Source organism: Melampsora larici-populina (assembly GCF_000204055.1).
Source record: "Melampsora larici-populina 98AG31 unplaced genomic scaffold MELLAscaffold_37, whole genome shotgun sequence".
Taxonomy (NCBI): domain Eukaryota; kingdom Fungi; phylum Basidiomycota; class Pucciniomycetes; order Pucciniales; family Melampsoraceae; genus Melampsora; species Melampsora laricis-populina.
The window spans coordinates 279,828-294,362 of NW_006768801.1; the positions used below are offsets into that span (position 1 = coordinate 279,828).

Genomic DNA, 14,535 nt, shown 5'->3' on the forward strand with positions numbered 1-14,535 from the left:
CTATACCCGGTAAGTATTACTTTTGCTAAAAAGCTTGGTCTGATCGAGAAAAAATAAAACAGAATCAGACCCAGATTTTGCCGCAGCAGTCACAACGCAGCAGAGAGAAGGATTTTGGGGGTGCTGTCTGGTCCTGTCGGCTCTGGTGCGACCTCCCTACCATTCCGCTGGTCCATCACCCATCTCTAGGCTCTAGTTCCCCATCACCTTGACCTCTTTCTTTGCACACTCTTGCAAGATGACGTTGTCAAACTCTTGGTAAGTCACTTTACAAGTTACATTAAAATATATCTCTTCTTTATTATCTATTGGTGTGCTTTCTAACAAACTTTTTGTATTGTTCGATTCAGATGACCATCCTCACAACACAGTCTGATATCCGTGATCTTCTTGCCTAGCTTTGTCTCACCATCACCTCACCAGCTCTTTCTTCCCACACTCTTTCAAGAAGGTTTTGAATTGTTGGATTGATCATAACAAGCATTTGTTAACAAATCAAAAAAAGAAATGATGATGAAGTTTTTACGGAGCTCACAACTGCTGTGCTAATGTGAGAGAAAAGCCAAGTTGAATGAGATGTATCCTAATATCCTCAACTTGTCCGGTGCCAAGCTATGCTGAATAACAATTGGATATCTCATGAAAGATATCTCAAATGTGAGTGACTTTTCAAGGTAAGCAAGATCATCAGAAACATCGACTGGTTATGACCAATATCAAAACCAATCAATTCCTGATTGATTCTCCTACAAGGCAATCCTATGATCGCAACTTGAGAACAATCTCAAATCTCTTATGAAATAAAACCTAAGATCTCATCGGGTTTGAAGTCAAGATTAACAACGATCTCATTTTTTTGAAGACATTCCACATCCAAGAATCGATTGATTTTGCTCGGTCAAAACCAATCAACCTTCCTATGCTCCTACAGAAAAGATTGTGAAAAATCTCAGCTCTCTTGTGTAATCTAGAGACTGATTTCACAAACAAGATCAAAATCGATCGCTTTGCTTGTGATCCTTTGAAGAAGATTGAAACGATTTCAGTTTCACGCCAATCTTATCTATAATTCCTTGTTTCTAATTTTTATACGATGACAATCTTCTCTAACTACAATTCATCTAATACAAACAAACGAGCTCCCCTTCAAATATCTGAAAACCACAATGATGATACAAAATTCCGTTCGACTGGATTTGGCCTCGTAACTAAAACTTGTGATCTCGAGACAACAAACTTTGACACATTGAATCCAAAATTGATAGGGTTCAACTTGGGAAAGTATGGTGGTATGCATTGTAGAAGGATACCTAGAAATGATATTGGGGATCATCAGTAAGTTCAATTAATTGCACTGAGGAGACAAATGGGAGGAATTGAAGTAAAAAAAGTGTACCTTTTTCCTACAGATCAGCAATGGGTTGGCCACGATTGATAAACACGTTTCCAGGATGTGAGAAGCAGCGAGCGACTGAGTTGAGTTTAGTGATGAAAACAAAGTAATCAACAGGGACAGGGATTTGAAGGATATGACTGGGAGCTCGCACCAGAGCCAACAGCACCCCCAAAATCTTTCTCTCTGCTGCGTTGTGACTGCTGCGGCGAAATCTGGGTCTGATTCTGTTTTATTTTTTCTCGATCGGGCCAAGCTTTTTAGCAAAAGTAATACCTCGACTAAAAAAATAAAATTTCATGACCTGTAGTAAAGTACCTGGCTCCTAGGTACGATACTGCCAGGTACTGTACTGGCAAAAACAGATACTGTACTGTACTATACCGGTACTAGTACAGTAACTGTTGCTGCGTTGCCAATAGAATTAAGAAAGTTGAAGATGTGTTGTTTTGTGTTTTTTTGGAGAGGTTTTGAGGGGTTCTTCTAGTCCATGTGTTAGTAAGTTGACCATTACTCATGAGAAGGTAAAAAGTGTTTGTTTTTTTTGGAATGATTGAATTGCAGACAGATTTTTTTTTCAAACGTAAGATTGGAAACCATGAGTTGATTGGTACTTTGGATCTTGTAAAAAAAAGTCAAATTGGATCTGATTTCAAATACACACACAGAGGATCAGATTTTCTTTTGAAAGGGTTTTCGAAAGAAATAGAATTGAATTTCAATCAAAAGAAAAGAATTGATCAAAAAGAAAGAATTGATCAAAAAGAAAGAATTGATCAAAAAAAGAAAGAAAAATCAGATGAAGTCCATGAAAAGATTAATCAAAAATAAGAATATAAGATAGAGAATATAGAAACCAAAAAGGATTATATACCACACACATATACATGGGCTTAACAAGTAATTGATTGGTTGCAAAAGGAAAGAAAACACAGACGATTTTGTAGTTAGATGAAGGTGTATTCAACTTTGAAAAAACATCTTTGATGATCATCCAAAATCTACGTATGTACATATGTAAAACTGTTTAAGAATTTGTGATGGTTTCTAGGGGGTTTTATATTATTTTACAAATCAAATCGAATAGTTTTTTGGTTTTTTTAATGGTTCTTCAGTTTATCTTTCAAGACTTTAATTTCTTCACGTCTAATCAAAAGTCAAACCACAAAAGAACAAATACCAAATAGAACAAAAGGAAAAGGAACTCAGTGATCTGAAACAATCTTCAAGTAGTGTTTATCTTTCCAAAAAGAAAACAAGACTTACAATTCATCTAAACTGATCTTTAAACTTACTGAATCTTCTAATTGTCTTCTTGAATTAGCTTCTTCTAGGTATCCTTCAACCAATCTTTCTTGTTCTAAAAGTACATTTAATTGATTAAAGTCTTGATTAGTTTGATTACTTAGACTAGTTTGAATCGAATTGGAATTCGAATTAAAAGGTAAGATTTCATTCTCTTTTGAAATTGTGTTAGATTCGATTCTTTCAGCTGGAATCAAAGCTTTAGACCTAACCGAAAAAGGCTTATCATGTTTAGTCGAACCAGTAGAAGAACTCTTGGGTAATTCAATCACATCGAATCCTCCAATACTTCTGATTAATCCCATATGATCACGTAAGAAGAATGCAGAACGAGTGATGATAGCTTTCTTTAACCTTTCTTCTGATGTGTTTTGAGAATGGTTCGAGTTTGAAGGATGGGTTAGGTGGGATAACCTTTTGGAGGTCGAATCGTAGGATTGTAGGTTTCGTAAAAGTCTTTTTCTCATGTTCATTAATTGAAGTGGTGGTAATGGTTTACTTGGGTTTAGATTCGAAGTGGGATTCCTATTTTTCAAAAATAAAGATTAATGAATGAGAGAAGTGATTTGAGGGAATTTGAATGGGATCTGATGGACTGACTTTGAATTGATCATCATTTCTTGAAACTCAGGTAAACTACGTTCGATTTCATCTTGTAATTGTTTGAGGATCGAATAAAGTTTCAAGTACTCTGGAAGATCGATAGGATAAGTCATCGATTGTCTTCTCAAGACGATCGTTAAACATTCTCGACAGACTCTTACACCTTTAGGTTTAGAGATCAACGGATTCTGTTGTGGAACCGAATTCGGATCTGGTTTTTTATGAATCATATCAAAGACGCTTTGTCGATCATCTGCACTCATCCCGATCTCTTCGTCATTCAATTCAATGATTCTTCCTTGATAATGTTGATCTTGGTTTAAGTTCCATGATTTCTCTTGACCCGAATTCGATTCATTGGTCATGATTCTAGACTTGATTAATTCTTCACTATCCCATTCGAATCTAATAAAACTTGAACACCTTTCTTTTCGAGTTTGTTTTTCTTCTTCTCCAGCTCCATGAATCGGTTCATCAATCGGTAAGAAACAGATCACTTTTCCACATAACCTACAATGATGTTTTCGTACTCTTACACTGAATTGTGAATTACAAATCGTACATCGTTTGATTTCTGAATCTTCTTGCCATCTTACTATGGTTTGTTCTTTGGATCTGATAGTTGATGTACTTTCGATCAAACCTGAAAGATAATGATTTGTAAGACTTGTAAATGAATTCAAAAGTGGTGTTGCTGTGGTATGATGATCGTCTTTTGAAGTTGAATTGGAAGTTGAAGTAGATGGGTTCGGGAAATGTAAATCGATTAATCTTTCTAACCTTTTCTGTAACCTACTTTCTTCTAATCGTTTGATTTCTTCTTTACCTTTTCTAAATGAAACCAAAAGATCAGTACGGTTTCGATAAACTCCTTTGGGTTGGAATCCTGATCTGAATGGAACTTGTGTGTGAGACGGTGGGAGTGATGAGAATTTAGAAGAACTAGATGAAGATGAAGTAGCTTGATGAAACAGAGCTGGGGTGGTCGGTCTTGAGTTGATAGGTGATGAGGTGTTACTGTTGATCGAATTGATGGATCTTGAATGTTGATGATGGTTTGATTGACGAATTGAATTTAGATGAGGTGATGATGATGATGATGATGAATGATCTAAGAATTGATGATGTATGATAGGTAATGAAGTTAGACTTGAAGGTCTTTGATTGAGATCTTTTGATGATGAATTGATAGTTGAAAGTGAAGAAGATGAATGATGGTTTGAGTTTGATTTGAGTTGATGTTGTTGTTGTTTTGATGTATATGTTTTATAGTTTAATGGTGATGGTGTTGGTGTTGGTGAACTTGGTAAAGTGTTCATCGTCTCGTTTGGTGGTTCTTGATGATGATGATGTTGATGAAGAAGACTATTATGATTTTTATTTTTTATTTAATTTAGTTTTATTTTATTATCCGATCCGATCCACACTTTCAAGTTCCATCAGTCCTTCCATCCCATGTCCAGTCTCAATCAAACTGCAAGGATGAAGTGTTCATGAACTGGATGCAAACAAGACTGTGATTTGAAATCTTTCATTCTGTGATGTTGTCCTTTGACTTTCTCTTGCATCTTGCCAATCAAACATTTTCCAAATCAAACCATCCTCATCATGATATCTACAATTTTTCTCATCATGAACATGCAGAACTATCAAATCAACCTTTTCTTGTTTTCTCTCAATCAAATTCCAGAAATCCATCTTAGATCTTTCAGTCTGCATAACTAAACCAGCTCATCTCTTCTCCCTTGCTTCTACTTATCTTTGTAAAATTTATCACCTCACCGGGCTATGAGTATCACCTTTTGCTTCAAGCTAATCTAAGATGCCATAGCGTACAAGTTTGAGAAAATCTTTCCTTGAATCATTCCACAAAAACTACGATTGTACACATAAATCCTCAAAACAATTCTCTCTTCATGTGATATATTGAATTGATTTTGATTCGATTCAGACTTGGGATTTTTAATCAAATGAAGTTGTGTGTTTTGTGGTGCAAGATGACATCATAGTGTGAGAAAGTTGACATCACCATGTCAGCATCGTCTGAGTACAATTCTTTACGTCATTTGATATTTTTTGTATTTACACAAAAACACGTTTCTTAAAAGATTTCCCCTCGTTATACATCCTCATACATCTCTCTGTACTTTAAAAATCTTGATTTTGGATTGATCCCTTGCTTTGAACTTTCAACTTCAACTTATTCCTCAATTAACCTTTATCCCTTTAAATCTGATTTTAAACACGTCTCTCTTTACTTCAAAGACATCAAATAACTTATAACTCAAGATGCATTCTCTTCATATCTTGGTTTTCTTTCCCACCGTAACTTTCGCTCAACTTCAATTCATCTCTCGTGATCCAATTGTCAATGGCAACATCGTGAGTATCTTCTTTAACTTCTTTTGCTTTTCAGAGACTTCTCAACTCACATAAATCATCTTGAATGGATACTAAGAAATCTTTTCTTTATTGCTTTGGATTTCGTAGACTACTATTCCAACGTGTGCTGTGACCTGTTCACTTCAGGTAGCTTCAAGAACAAGATGTAGCGGTGAGCTTCTAACAAAATTTTCTGATATTTATTTGAATTTAAATCTTGGTCATCAGAAAATTGTAATCTGGTCTGATAAGCTTTGGTTTGGAAATTTTTATAGATCCTTCTGACTCTTCATGCTCATGTACTGATCCAGTCTTTCGAAAAGAAGTACTCGCTTGTTGTAAGTCTAATAGTCAAACTGTAATTAAACTAATAGATTATATTTTGATAATTATACAATTTTTCACTTGGTTTGACTTGAAAAGACCACAGAGTAAGTTCTTCGATTCTTCTTTTTTGTGTAAAACTTGTAGTTAATAGAACCCATCTTACGAATCTTTTTTTCAGCAATGCGATGAAGTTAACCTTGAATTGTCAATCAAATTCGCCAACGACACCTGTGCCAAAGCTAGTCAATCTGTAGGTCACACTCAAGCATCCTCTTACCAGAAGGATTCATTTCATTAAACGCTCATTTTTCATTTGGGTTTTATTTACATTAGAATCTCAACGACACCATCGTTTCTAATACTTCTAGTACGGACAATTCTACAACTTATTCTCCTACCAATTCTGTGAACATTAGTGATCCTCTTAGTGTGGGTAATGTTACGGGTAACCTTACTGGTGTGAAGAATGGTGATTTGGTTAGCAACTTTAGTGTTTCGAATACTTATACTCAACCTATTAGTGATTCTAGTCGTCTTAATGATTCAACTATCACTTCTGGTAAGCTTTTTCATGTCTTTTCCGTCTGGTCGTCAATATAGTCTGATGTTTTTTCTTTTTGTGGATTTTTTAGCTTCTTCAAGTACCACATTGAAAACCTACACATCTAGTACTCTTATGTTCAGTTCTATTCTTTGCTTTACCATGTTTTTATACAATACATATATTTGATTTGGTTTAATTTGATGTGAATAAATCAAGTTTGAGATGATCAAAAACTGGTATACATAAATCATCTTACTTATTCATTTTCCTTTTTGTTTGACTACTTTGGATTTTCTTTTTTTATCATTCGAATTTTCTAACCTTTTTTTTTCCTTCTTACATTCTCTCATTTTTATTTATTTATTTTTTATGATTTTGATAATATCAATCATTTTCTTACTTTTAAAAATTTCATTTTTTTTATACCTCTAGCATTGCATAAGGATTTTTACCTTTTATATATATATATTAGTGTAATTCAAAAGATTGGTTTCTTTCAAATACATAGGATCTTTATCAATCGTCTTTTAGTCAAGTGAGAATATCTTATTGCTATGGTATGATTGACAAAGTTTGTAATTCTCAAAGGAAGGTATGTATTTTGGTAGATCTGGCGCAGTTCAGTGCCCTGGTGATCATCACTAGCGCATTGGGCATCGGGATTCACCAAAAATTCACTGCGCCATCTTCAGCAATGAGCACCAAAATGGCTCGGCCGCATTTCATCCAATGCCCAAAACCACAACCGCAGCCCAGTTTCTTGCTGAAGCCAACTGGTTTCTCCGCCAAAATTATCATCCCTGCACTGCGTTTTGATACGCAGCGCAGAGGATTTGCCGATTTTGACCGAGATACTTCGCAGCACAAAAGTCCACTTTATGTACCAGCGCAGCGCGTTTTGGTGCAAAACTGCGCTGGGGTCAGACGTTATTGGGAGACTAATCAGTTGGTGGTTATAGAGTGATAATTAGATTCTTGAATAAGAGATCTTAGAGTTTCGTGTTGAGGTTATGAAGATTTGGACACGCATATGATCAGAGATCATGAGGGTTTAATTGAAAAACTGGATTGATAGGATGAGGATGAGAGTTTGGTAAGTTTGGCAGGAGGTTGAGGTAGCTAGAAGATTTTAGACCCGTTCGAAAAGAATTGATCCTTTGTTTGTCAATACAAGATTTTGATGAGCCAGGCAATGGAGTTGCATTTGCTGCACTGGGATTTCTTGCACGACTTCTTGCCAGATGATGAATTTACACTGTCAGATCGACCACCCCGCCCGGCCGCCGGTCACTCGGACCACCAGGGCTGTTCAGATATTTTGGATGTGTCAAGGTTTTTTTGGATTGACCAGTTTGAAGACCAAGCAAGTTGTTTCATTTTCTTCACTTCTAAAAAAACCTTTTCAACCAAAATGGATAACGCCAATCCAACGATTAAAATCAAATCAAATTCAACAAACTTTCAATCGAATTCAAAAAACCAAAAGATCATCAAGTTTGATGAAATCTCATTAAAAGATAGCATTGAATCTGGTTCCATCAATACTTCAATCTTGAGTTCGAAATCAAAAGAAAAAGTGAATCAAGAAGAACTTCAACCGATCGATTCTAATGAGATCTTTGGTTAGTTTACACATCTTCTTTTATCATACTAGGATCTATGCTGAAGTTGACTGATTTAAATTAGACTTGATCAGGTCTATCACAGACCCTGAACATCCACTCACTTTGGAAGACTTATCAGTAGTCTCAAGTGAGCAAATCGAAGTAACTTATCCAGAGGACGAAGACGATAACCCTCATGTGATGGTTCGATTTACTCCTACTATCCCCCATTGTTCAATGGCTACTCTGATTGGTTCGTATCTATCTTACAACCGATCTCTCTTTTTCATCAAGTTGATGACTTGAAGGATTTCTTTTCATTGATTTTTTCTTTCGCAGGCTTGACACTTAGAGTTCGACTGCTTAGAGCTTTGCCTGATCGGTTTAAAGTAGATATTAAGATTAAAGAAGGTACACATCAATCTGAGAATTCAGTCAACAAAGTAAATCGGATTTTATTTTCACCCATCACTCAACGATCACCAATTTCTGATGTTTTGATGACTTTTTTCTTTTGCTTCTTTTTAGCAATTGAATGATAAGGAAAGAGTAGCAGCAGCTTTAGAGAATGCTCATTTATTAAATGTTGTACAACAATGTTTAAGTACAGCTCATCTACGTGGTCAGAAAACTTGAGTTTAAGGATCGATCAATCGTTTTGGGTTAATCAAATTGTATTATTATACTCTCGATTTTTGTAAATTGTAAAATCCTTGACTTTATTAAACTGATTATCATTTTGATTAATTAGACTTTAGCATGGAAGAGTTTGGAAAAATGAAAGAATTTGACTTGATGAAAGATAGGTTGTACCAAAGTGTCATGTTTCAAATAATGAGCTTCAAGCCAAAAAAAAAACCAACAACATTAAAACACATTCCATCTCTACTACTATAGGTAAGTCATAGGTGTACAAGCTCTCGTGTTTATAAATTACAGCTGTTCTAAGAATTCGTGTCATGGTCGAATTTGTTTTTTTTGTTTCTTTGACACCTCCATTCAAATGACTGCCCATACAGGCGCTGTATACTAGGTCGTGTATCACATATCTTAAGCTAGGTCCTCCTACGTGAAGACCTGGCAGATGACAGGGCTTCTATCCTGGTCGCACCATTCACTCACCCAACACTTTCCCTCAGCATCACCTTAATTGCATTCACTCAACACCTCACTTGTCTTCCATCACCGGTCGGAATCAATGGTGTTTGGCTCTGAGACCTTTCAAGACTCAACATCACTATACGACTGCGGCAAATTTTTCTAGCAACCACAACTTGATCGGGTGGCGATTGGGCATAAATGGTGGTCTACCTTTCGATCTCGTTGGACCAACTCCTCACGTTTTTGGACGACATCAGTCTGTTTAATTCCCAGAAAATGCCAATCAGAAAATTCTCTATGTTCGAGTCTCAGATTTCTCTTTTTTTGGTTATCAGTCTCACTGACTTCATCGATTTCCTGTCTTTGGTTCATTTGCAGGCCGTCCGACGGCCGATTTGATAACTTACGATCCTCGCCACGTACTCGCACTCGCAGTTATCAAGCTATGATTTCTGGAGCGGACACGGTGGCCTCAAGTCGGTAAGCATGTCAGTCTCATTACATTTCAGATATAGTCATTAACCTCAGGACCTTTTGTAGTAACACTTTGGGTTTCCTCAATCAAATGGAAGCGTTGTCAAACTTACCGCCTCATTACCTGCCTCACCCACCACCTCCGTCTTATTTGCCCTCCATGTCACCTTCAAAGGGTGACATGGCTAACCCGATTGACCCGACTGACTTGATTACTCCTGCAATGACCCCTCAATTGACCCGTACCCCGGCTGGTCTCGAATTGGCTAGCGGTCCGACTTTCCCTGCTTTCACCTCGTCCCAGTCTTCTTCTGGCTCTTCGATGAATCCTCACATCAGTCCCATGTTTCAAACCTCTCCAACGTTCCATCATCCTGCATCCGCTACTTCGTTCTACTCTACCTCGTCAGTTACTCCTGTAAAGCGTAGTTTCACTGCGAGCAGTCGCCTAGATGATGATATGAACCACAACCCGGCTCCAGGTATGTCCTTGATGCCAGTCCAAGCCTTGGATTACCTGTTGCTAATCATGTGTTTCATACAACCTACCAGAATTGCCTGTCGATTGTTTTGATAATATCATACCCGCTGATGATATTCTCAACCAACCGGCGGAATCGATCCCTGAGCGAGCCTTTCAGGTCTCTTTCAATCTCTGGCAACTGGTTGTTCCTGAATCTCCTGAACCGAAGAAACAGAAGCGACGCTCTGGAGGACGCAGACCCAGCAAGCCCAAGAGCAATGCCCCTAAGTACATCAACTACAACCCAAAACTCGGCCATCAGTTCATTTTCCGTCCTCGCCATTGTCCCTTTGTCGTTTTCAAAAGAGAGCTCTTCATGTCTTGCAACAAACAACTCCCAGGTGTCTCAGATGCTCTCCAGCGTGCGTGGATGGACTCCAGTCTCAAAATTCAGGCTTCTATCACCGGAGCTGGACGTCCGAAGGGTAACAATAAGTTTGAAATCGTCGAAGGGACTTCTTTCTTCGATTTCATGAATGCCGCGATGGCTGCTCCTGACACGGCCAAGATGGGTTTCAAGATCATGCATGAAAACCCCAAGGTTACCGCTAATGCACTTCGATCTTTGAAAAACACCGCCGAACCCCCAGAACACCCAGACGATTCTGAGAGCTCTGATGGTGACGAGTCTGTCAGATCCGAAGGAGTGAGTTTTTTCTTTCATGTCTTTTTGTGTTCATTTTGCTCTGCCTATGCCTTTCAAGTGGACTGACATGTCTTTCTGGCAGTCGGACATCCTCACCCCAGGAGAACGCAAACTCCAAATCTTGATGGAACACTTCTCAAAAGATTTCAAAAAAGGCGAAAACATCACCTCTGTGCCGAATCCGAAGGACCCAAGTCAGATCCTTATTTTGAACACGGCACGCTTACGCACGTGGGCCAATGATTGGGTCAGTCATTCATTCAGATTCTTCATTCTCCAACTACCACTGATTTTTGTCATTCACAGGCCGATGAAGTTCCTGGTGTTGACACTGTCAACCCCCCTATGTCTCGTCCTGGGTTTACCTGGGTCAACGTCGCGGATTATGAGCGTGAAAAAAACCTCCTCCTTGGGTTGTACCGTCCTGGCGCCGACATTTCGGCGAATACGACTTCACCTGGCGCGACCATAGTTCACAACAACTATTATGGACACCACGCGTTTCCACCAACTGGCCAGCCTATTCCGTTCCCCGGAATGCCACCCGTCCCAAACACAGCTATGCCTTTGCCTGGGTATTCTGGTGGAGGCGCCGCTGGGGATCCTCCAGCAGAACCACTTCGTTTGCCTTCTCCGTCCGTTCCGATTCCCGACTTTGAGACTTTCTTACTTTTTGCTGGTATACAACCCAATATGACCAAAACTCGAGAGGTTTTGGCTAATGAAGGCATAGACGACGTTCGTCGTTTGTTGGACCGTGGTACTTACACCATCGCCAACTTTCACAGCATGGGAGTGCCTTTCGCTCATGCTGAGGACATTTGGAAAGCTGTCCCGAAATTCCTTGACCATCTTAAGTCTATTTGATTATCTCTGTCTCTCGATTGTCTTTATTCAAAAATCTAAAGCAAGTTATGTTGGAGCGATAAAAAATCCCACCAAATGTTCCTTTTTTTTTCTTACTGTTTCTTCAACTGCCTTCGAGGCAAAGCGCTTTTGTTTTTAGTTCACTTGAACTTGATCTCAGTTTCTTTAAACTTGTGAACCGATGATGTGAACCAATGACTTGTTTTTCTTCATTTTATGAGAAATAAAAAATATCCCCTGTTTTGCTCTTTACCCATTCATATCGGTTAAAGGAGTGACCCAAACAGCCAAGCAACCAGAAAACCTTTCAGGCTCATAAAGGTCTGACCCAAACAGCCGAGCAACCAACACTTAAAGTATGACTTGTATAAGACCGAATACAAGTCATACTTTAAAGTCCAGATTGCCAGACTTTAAAGTGATGGAGGTCACTATTGACTGCTGATATATTGATGAGAGTTAAAGATCTGTTTTGGAGACTTTCATGATCAGACAAGTCTATGAATAGTTGCGATCAAAATGTTTTGATTGCAGGATACCAGGACAACACACAAAGAGACAAGAGGGACAAAAAAAAATCCATCCAAGGTGCCTCTAAGAAGACAACCGGATTTGGACTTGAAGGCGTAACTAAATATAACCCTCACTACACAAACAACAATTTGATAACTAAAACCTTTCCAACAAGGCGTAACAAGAGATACGTCTGAGATATCACTATAGCTCAAGATAGACAACTAAAACCACTTCCAACCATGTACTCGCCACAGGTAAGTCGAAACATTGGTATTAAGTCGAAACATCGGTAAGTCGACACATCGGTAAGTCGAAACATTTGCTAAGATTCAGAGACAGACAGGCCTTGATGAGCAACTTGCCTTTTGATAAATACAGAAGGAACTCACCTTCAAAATTCATCAACTATTCAAACCCAATACCCACACACCGCATATAGTTGGTGCATTAGAGCCCCTGTGAATACATCCCAAGTGGTATCCAAGATCAAGTCAATTTTCTCTCCCGCGGGGGTTTGCTGAAGGCTTTGAGTTCTTCGGAAGTAAGATTTGAGAACACTGAATGCTTTTTCAATCGGGTTTAAATCAGGTGAATAGGGTGGCAGGTAGATCAATCGAATCCCTTTCTCGGCAGCTAGTTCAGCTATACGACCACCATGATGGATTCGACAGTTGTCCATGACCAAGACTGAATTTGCTTGTGGATAAGCATTCATCACAGGAAACTGCATACATATAAAACAGATCAGTACATCTCCCATATGAAACCACCTCCTAATCAAACTCACAAGGCGATGCTTGAGAAATCCCTCAAAAGTGCGGCGATCATACCCTCCTTCTTGGCAGTCCAAGGTTAAAACACCACCCCTGAAGATCGCAGGTAGGACCAAAAACCGTTTCCCACTGCGGCTCCAAGGCACACGTGAGGTACGCTGCCCGCGGACCGCTCGGCCATGTTCCCGTCTGAGGTATCTCTCTTGAATGGAGCATTCGTCTAAATGAAAAAGCGTGTTACTGTTTGTTAGCATTTGGCCGGTCTCATGAAGACAAAACAAATCATAAATAAAATAAAATTTTCATCAGCTCACCTAGAAAGACGAGCATGTCCGGGGTAAGTCCTCCCACCGCGTGTAGATACCTAGCTCGCTTTAAAGGGCATTGGCTTGGATGCACAGTACGAGTCTTCTTGACAGACACGTTGAGCCGCTTCTTGAGATCGTTTGCTACTGTGGCTAGGCAGAGCCAACTTCCAGTTCGTCGATACACCACATTTCGATACTCGTCCAGGTAGAGACTGGGATTGCCTTCGAGTAGCTCAATCACAAAGTCTCGATCTTCATCTGTCAACCTTGTGTTCCTACCCAGTTTGGCATAATCGGCAGGGTTGCGAACCACGGAGTACGTGCGTCGGTATAAAGCGTGCCATCGCGAAATGGTGCGTGGGCTGACGGACGACTTCAATAGACGTCGTACAGCGTCAATCGTCCTTCCGGCTCGCAGATATTGAACCGCCAACACCTTAATACCAACATCGTATTTACCTGGACGTGGCATCTCTGGAAGGTGGTTTTAGATGAGTCAGAAGAGAGGTGATGAGTGATGGAGAGAAGGGAAATTGGGCTACCTGAAGAATCAATCAGGCTAATCGGTGAGTGAGTAGGTGTCTCCGGTGAACCGGATGGGTTGGTAGTTGGGGGGGAACTACTGACCTAGCTTAAGATATGTTATACACGACCTAGTATACAGCGTCTGTATGGGCAGTAATTTGAATGGAGGTGTCAAAGAAACAAAAAAAAAAAAAATCGACCATGACACGAATTCTTAGAACAGCTGTACATATCCTTAAGCTTAATAATTATAATACATTGTTTTCCGGTTTCTCAGCCTTATGTTATCCTTAGCTTAAGGCTATCTTAAGTTGAGAATAATGTGGGGGGGGTGTCTCGAGCCTGGAGGTGTACCGGGGACCCTCGGGGCCTACGTAAGAGGCCCTGAGTGGTCTAAAAACCCGGTCTACTCCTTGCCCGACACTACGTAAAGTGCCTGAGAAGGTACCGGAGAGCTATGTCCTAGCCTACCCAACCTTGGGGTATCGGAGAGCCCCCGAGCTCGCTAGGACCCATACTCTCTGGTATCACAAGGTTTCTGTGTGGCTTGAAGCCCGCAGATCCCCCCAATATGATTTTTTTTTTTTTTTTTTCTGTATCTCTCACTCTCAAACGTTAATTAATTGATTTTCAATAACTCTCAC

At 39.3% G+C, this 14,535-nt stretch overlaps 3 protein-coding genes across 3 annotated transcripts; 2 read left to right on the forward strand and 1 right to left on the reverse strand.

Moving 5' to 3' along the window:
• Window positions 1–2,090: 2,090 nt before the first annotated feature.
• MELLADRAFT_78634 (uncharacterized protein) lies at window positions 2,091–4,620 on the reverse strand (the record flags this gene model as incomplete). The annotated part of the gene is made up of 3 exons (XM_007413587.1): window positions 2,091–2,539; window positions 2,660–3,223; window positions 3,299–4,620. The coding sequence occupies 3 exons, from the start codon at window positions 4,618–4,620 to the stop codon at window positions 2,494–2,496; spliced, it is 1,932 nt and encodes a 643-aa protein (XP_007413649.1).
• Window positions 4,621–5,351: 731 nt separating this feature from the next.
• On the forward strand, window positions 5,352–7,083 carry MELLADRAFT_117398 (uncharacterized protein; the record flags this gene model as incomplete). The annotated part of the gene is made up of 7 exons (XM_007413468.1): window positions 5,352–5,683; window positions 5,792–5,855; window positions 5,959–6,021; window positions 6,107–6,114; window positions 6,189–6,260; window positions 6,344–6,569; window positions 6,643–7,083. The coding sequence occupies 7 exons, from the start codon at window positions 5,591–5,593 to the stop codon at window positions 6,738–6,740; spliced, it is 624 nt and encodes a 207-aa protein (XP_007413530.1).
• An 882-nt stretch (window positions 7,084–7,965) lies between these two features.
• On the forward strand, window positions 7,966–8,794 carry MELLADRAFT_38203 (uncharacterized protein; the record flags this gene model as incomplete). The annotated part of the gene is made up of 4 exons (XM_007413469.1): window positions 7,966–8,176; window positions 8,241–8,411; window positions 8,498–8,601; window positions 8,687–8,794. 4 exons carry the CDS (start codon window positions 7,966–7,968, stop codon window positions 8,792–8,794), a joined length of 594 nt encoding a protein of 197 aa, XP_007413531.1.
• Between the last annotated feature and the right edge of the window lie 5,741 nt (window positions 8,795–14,535).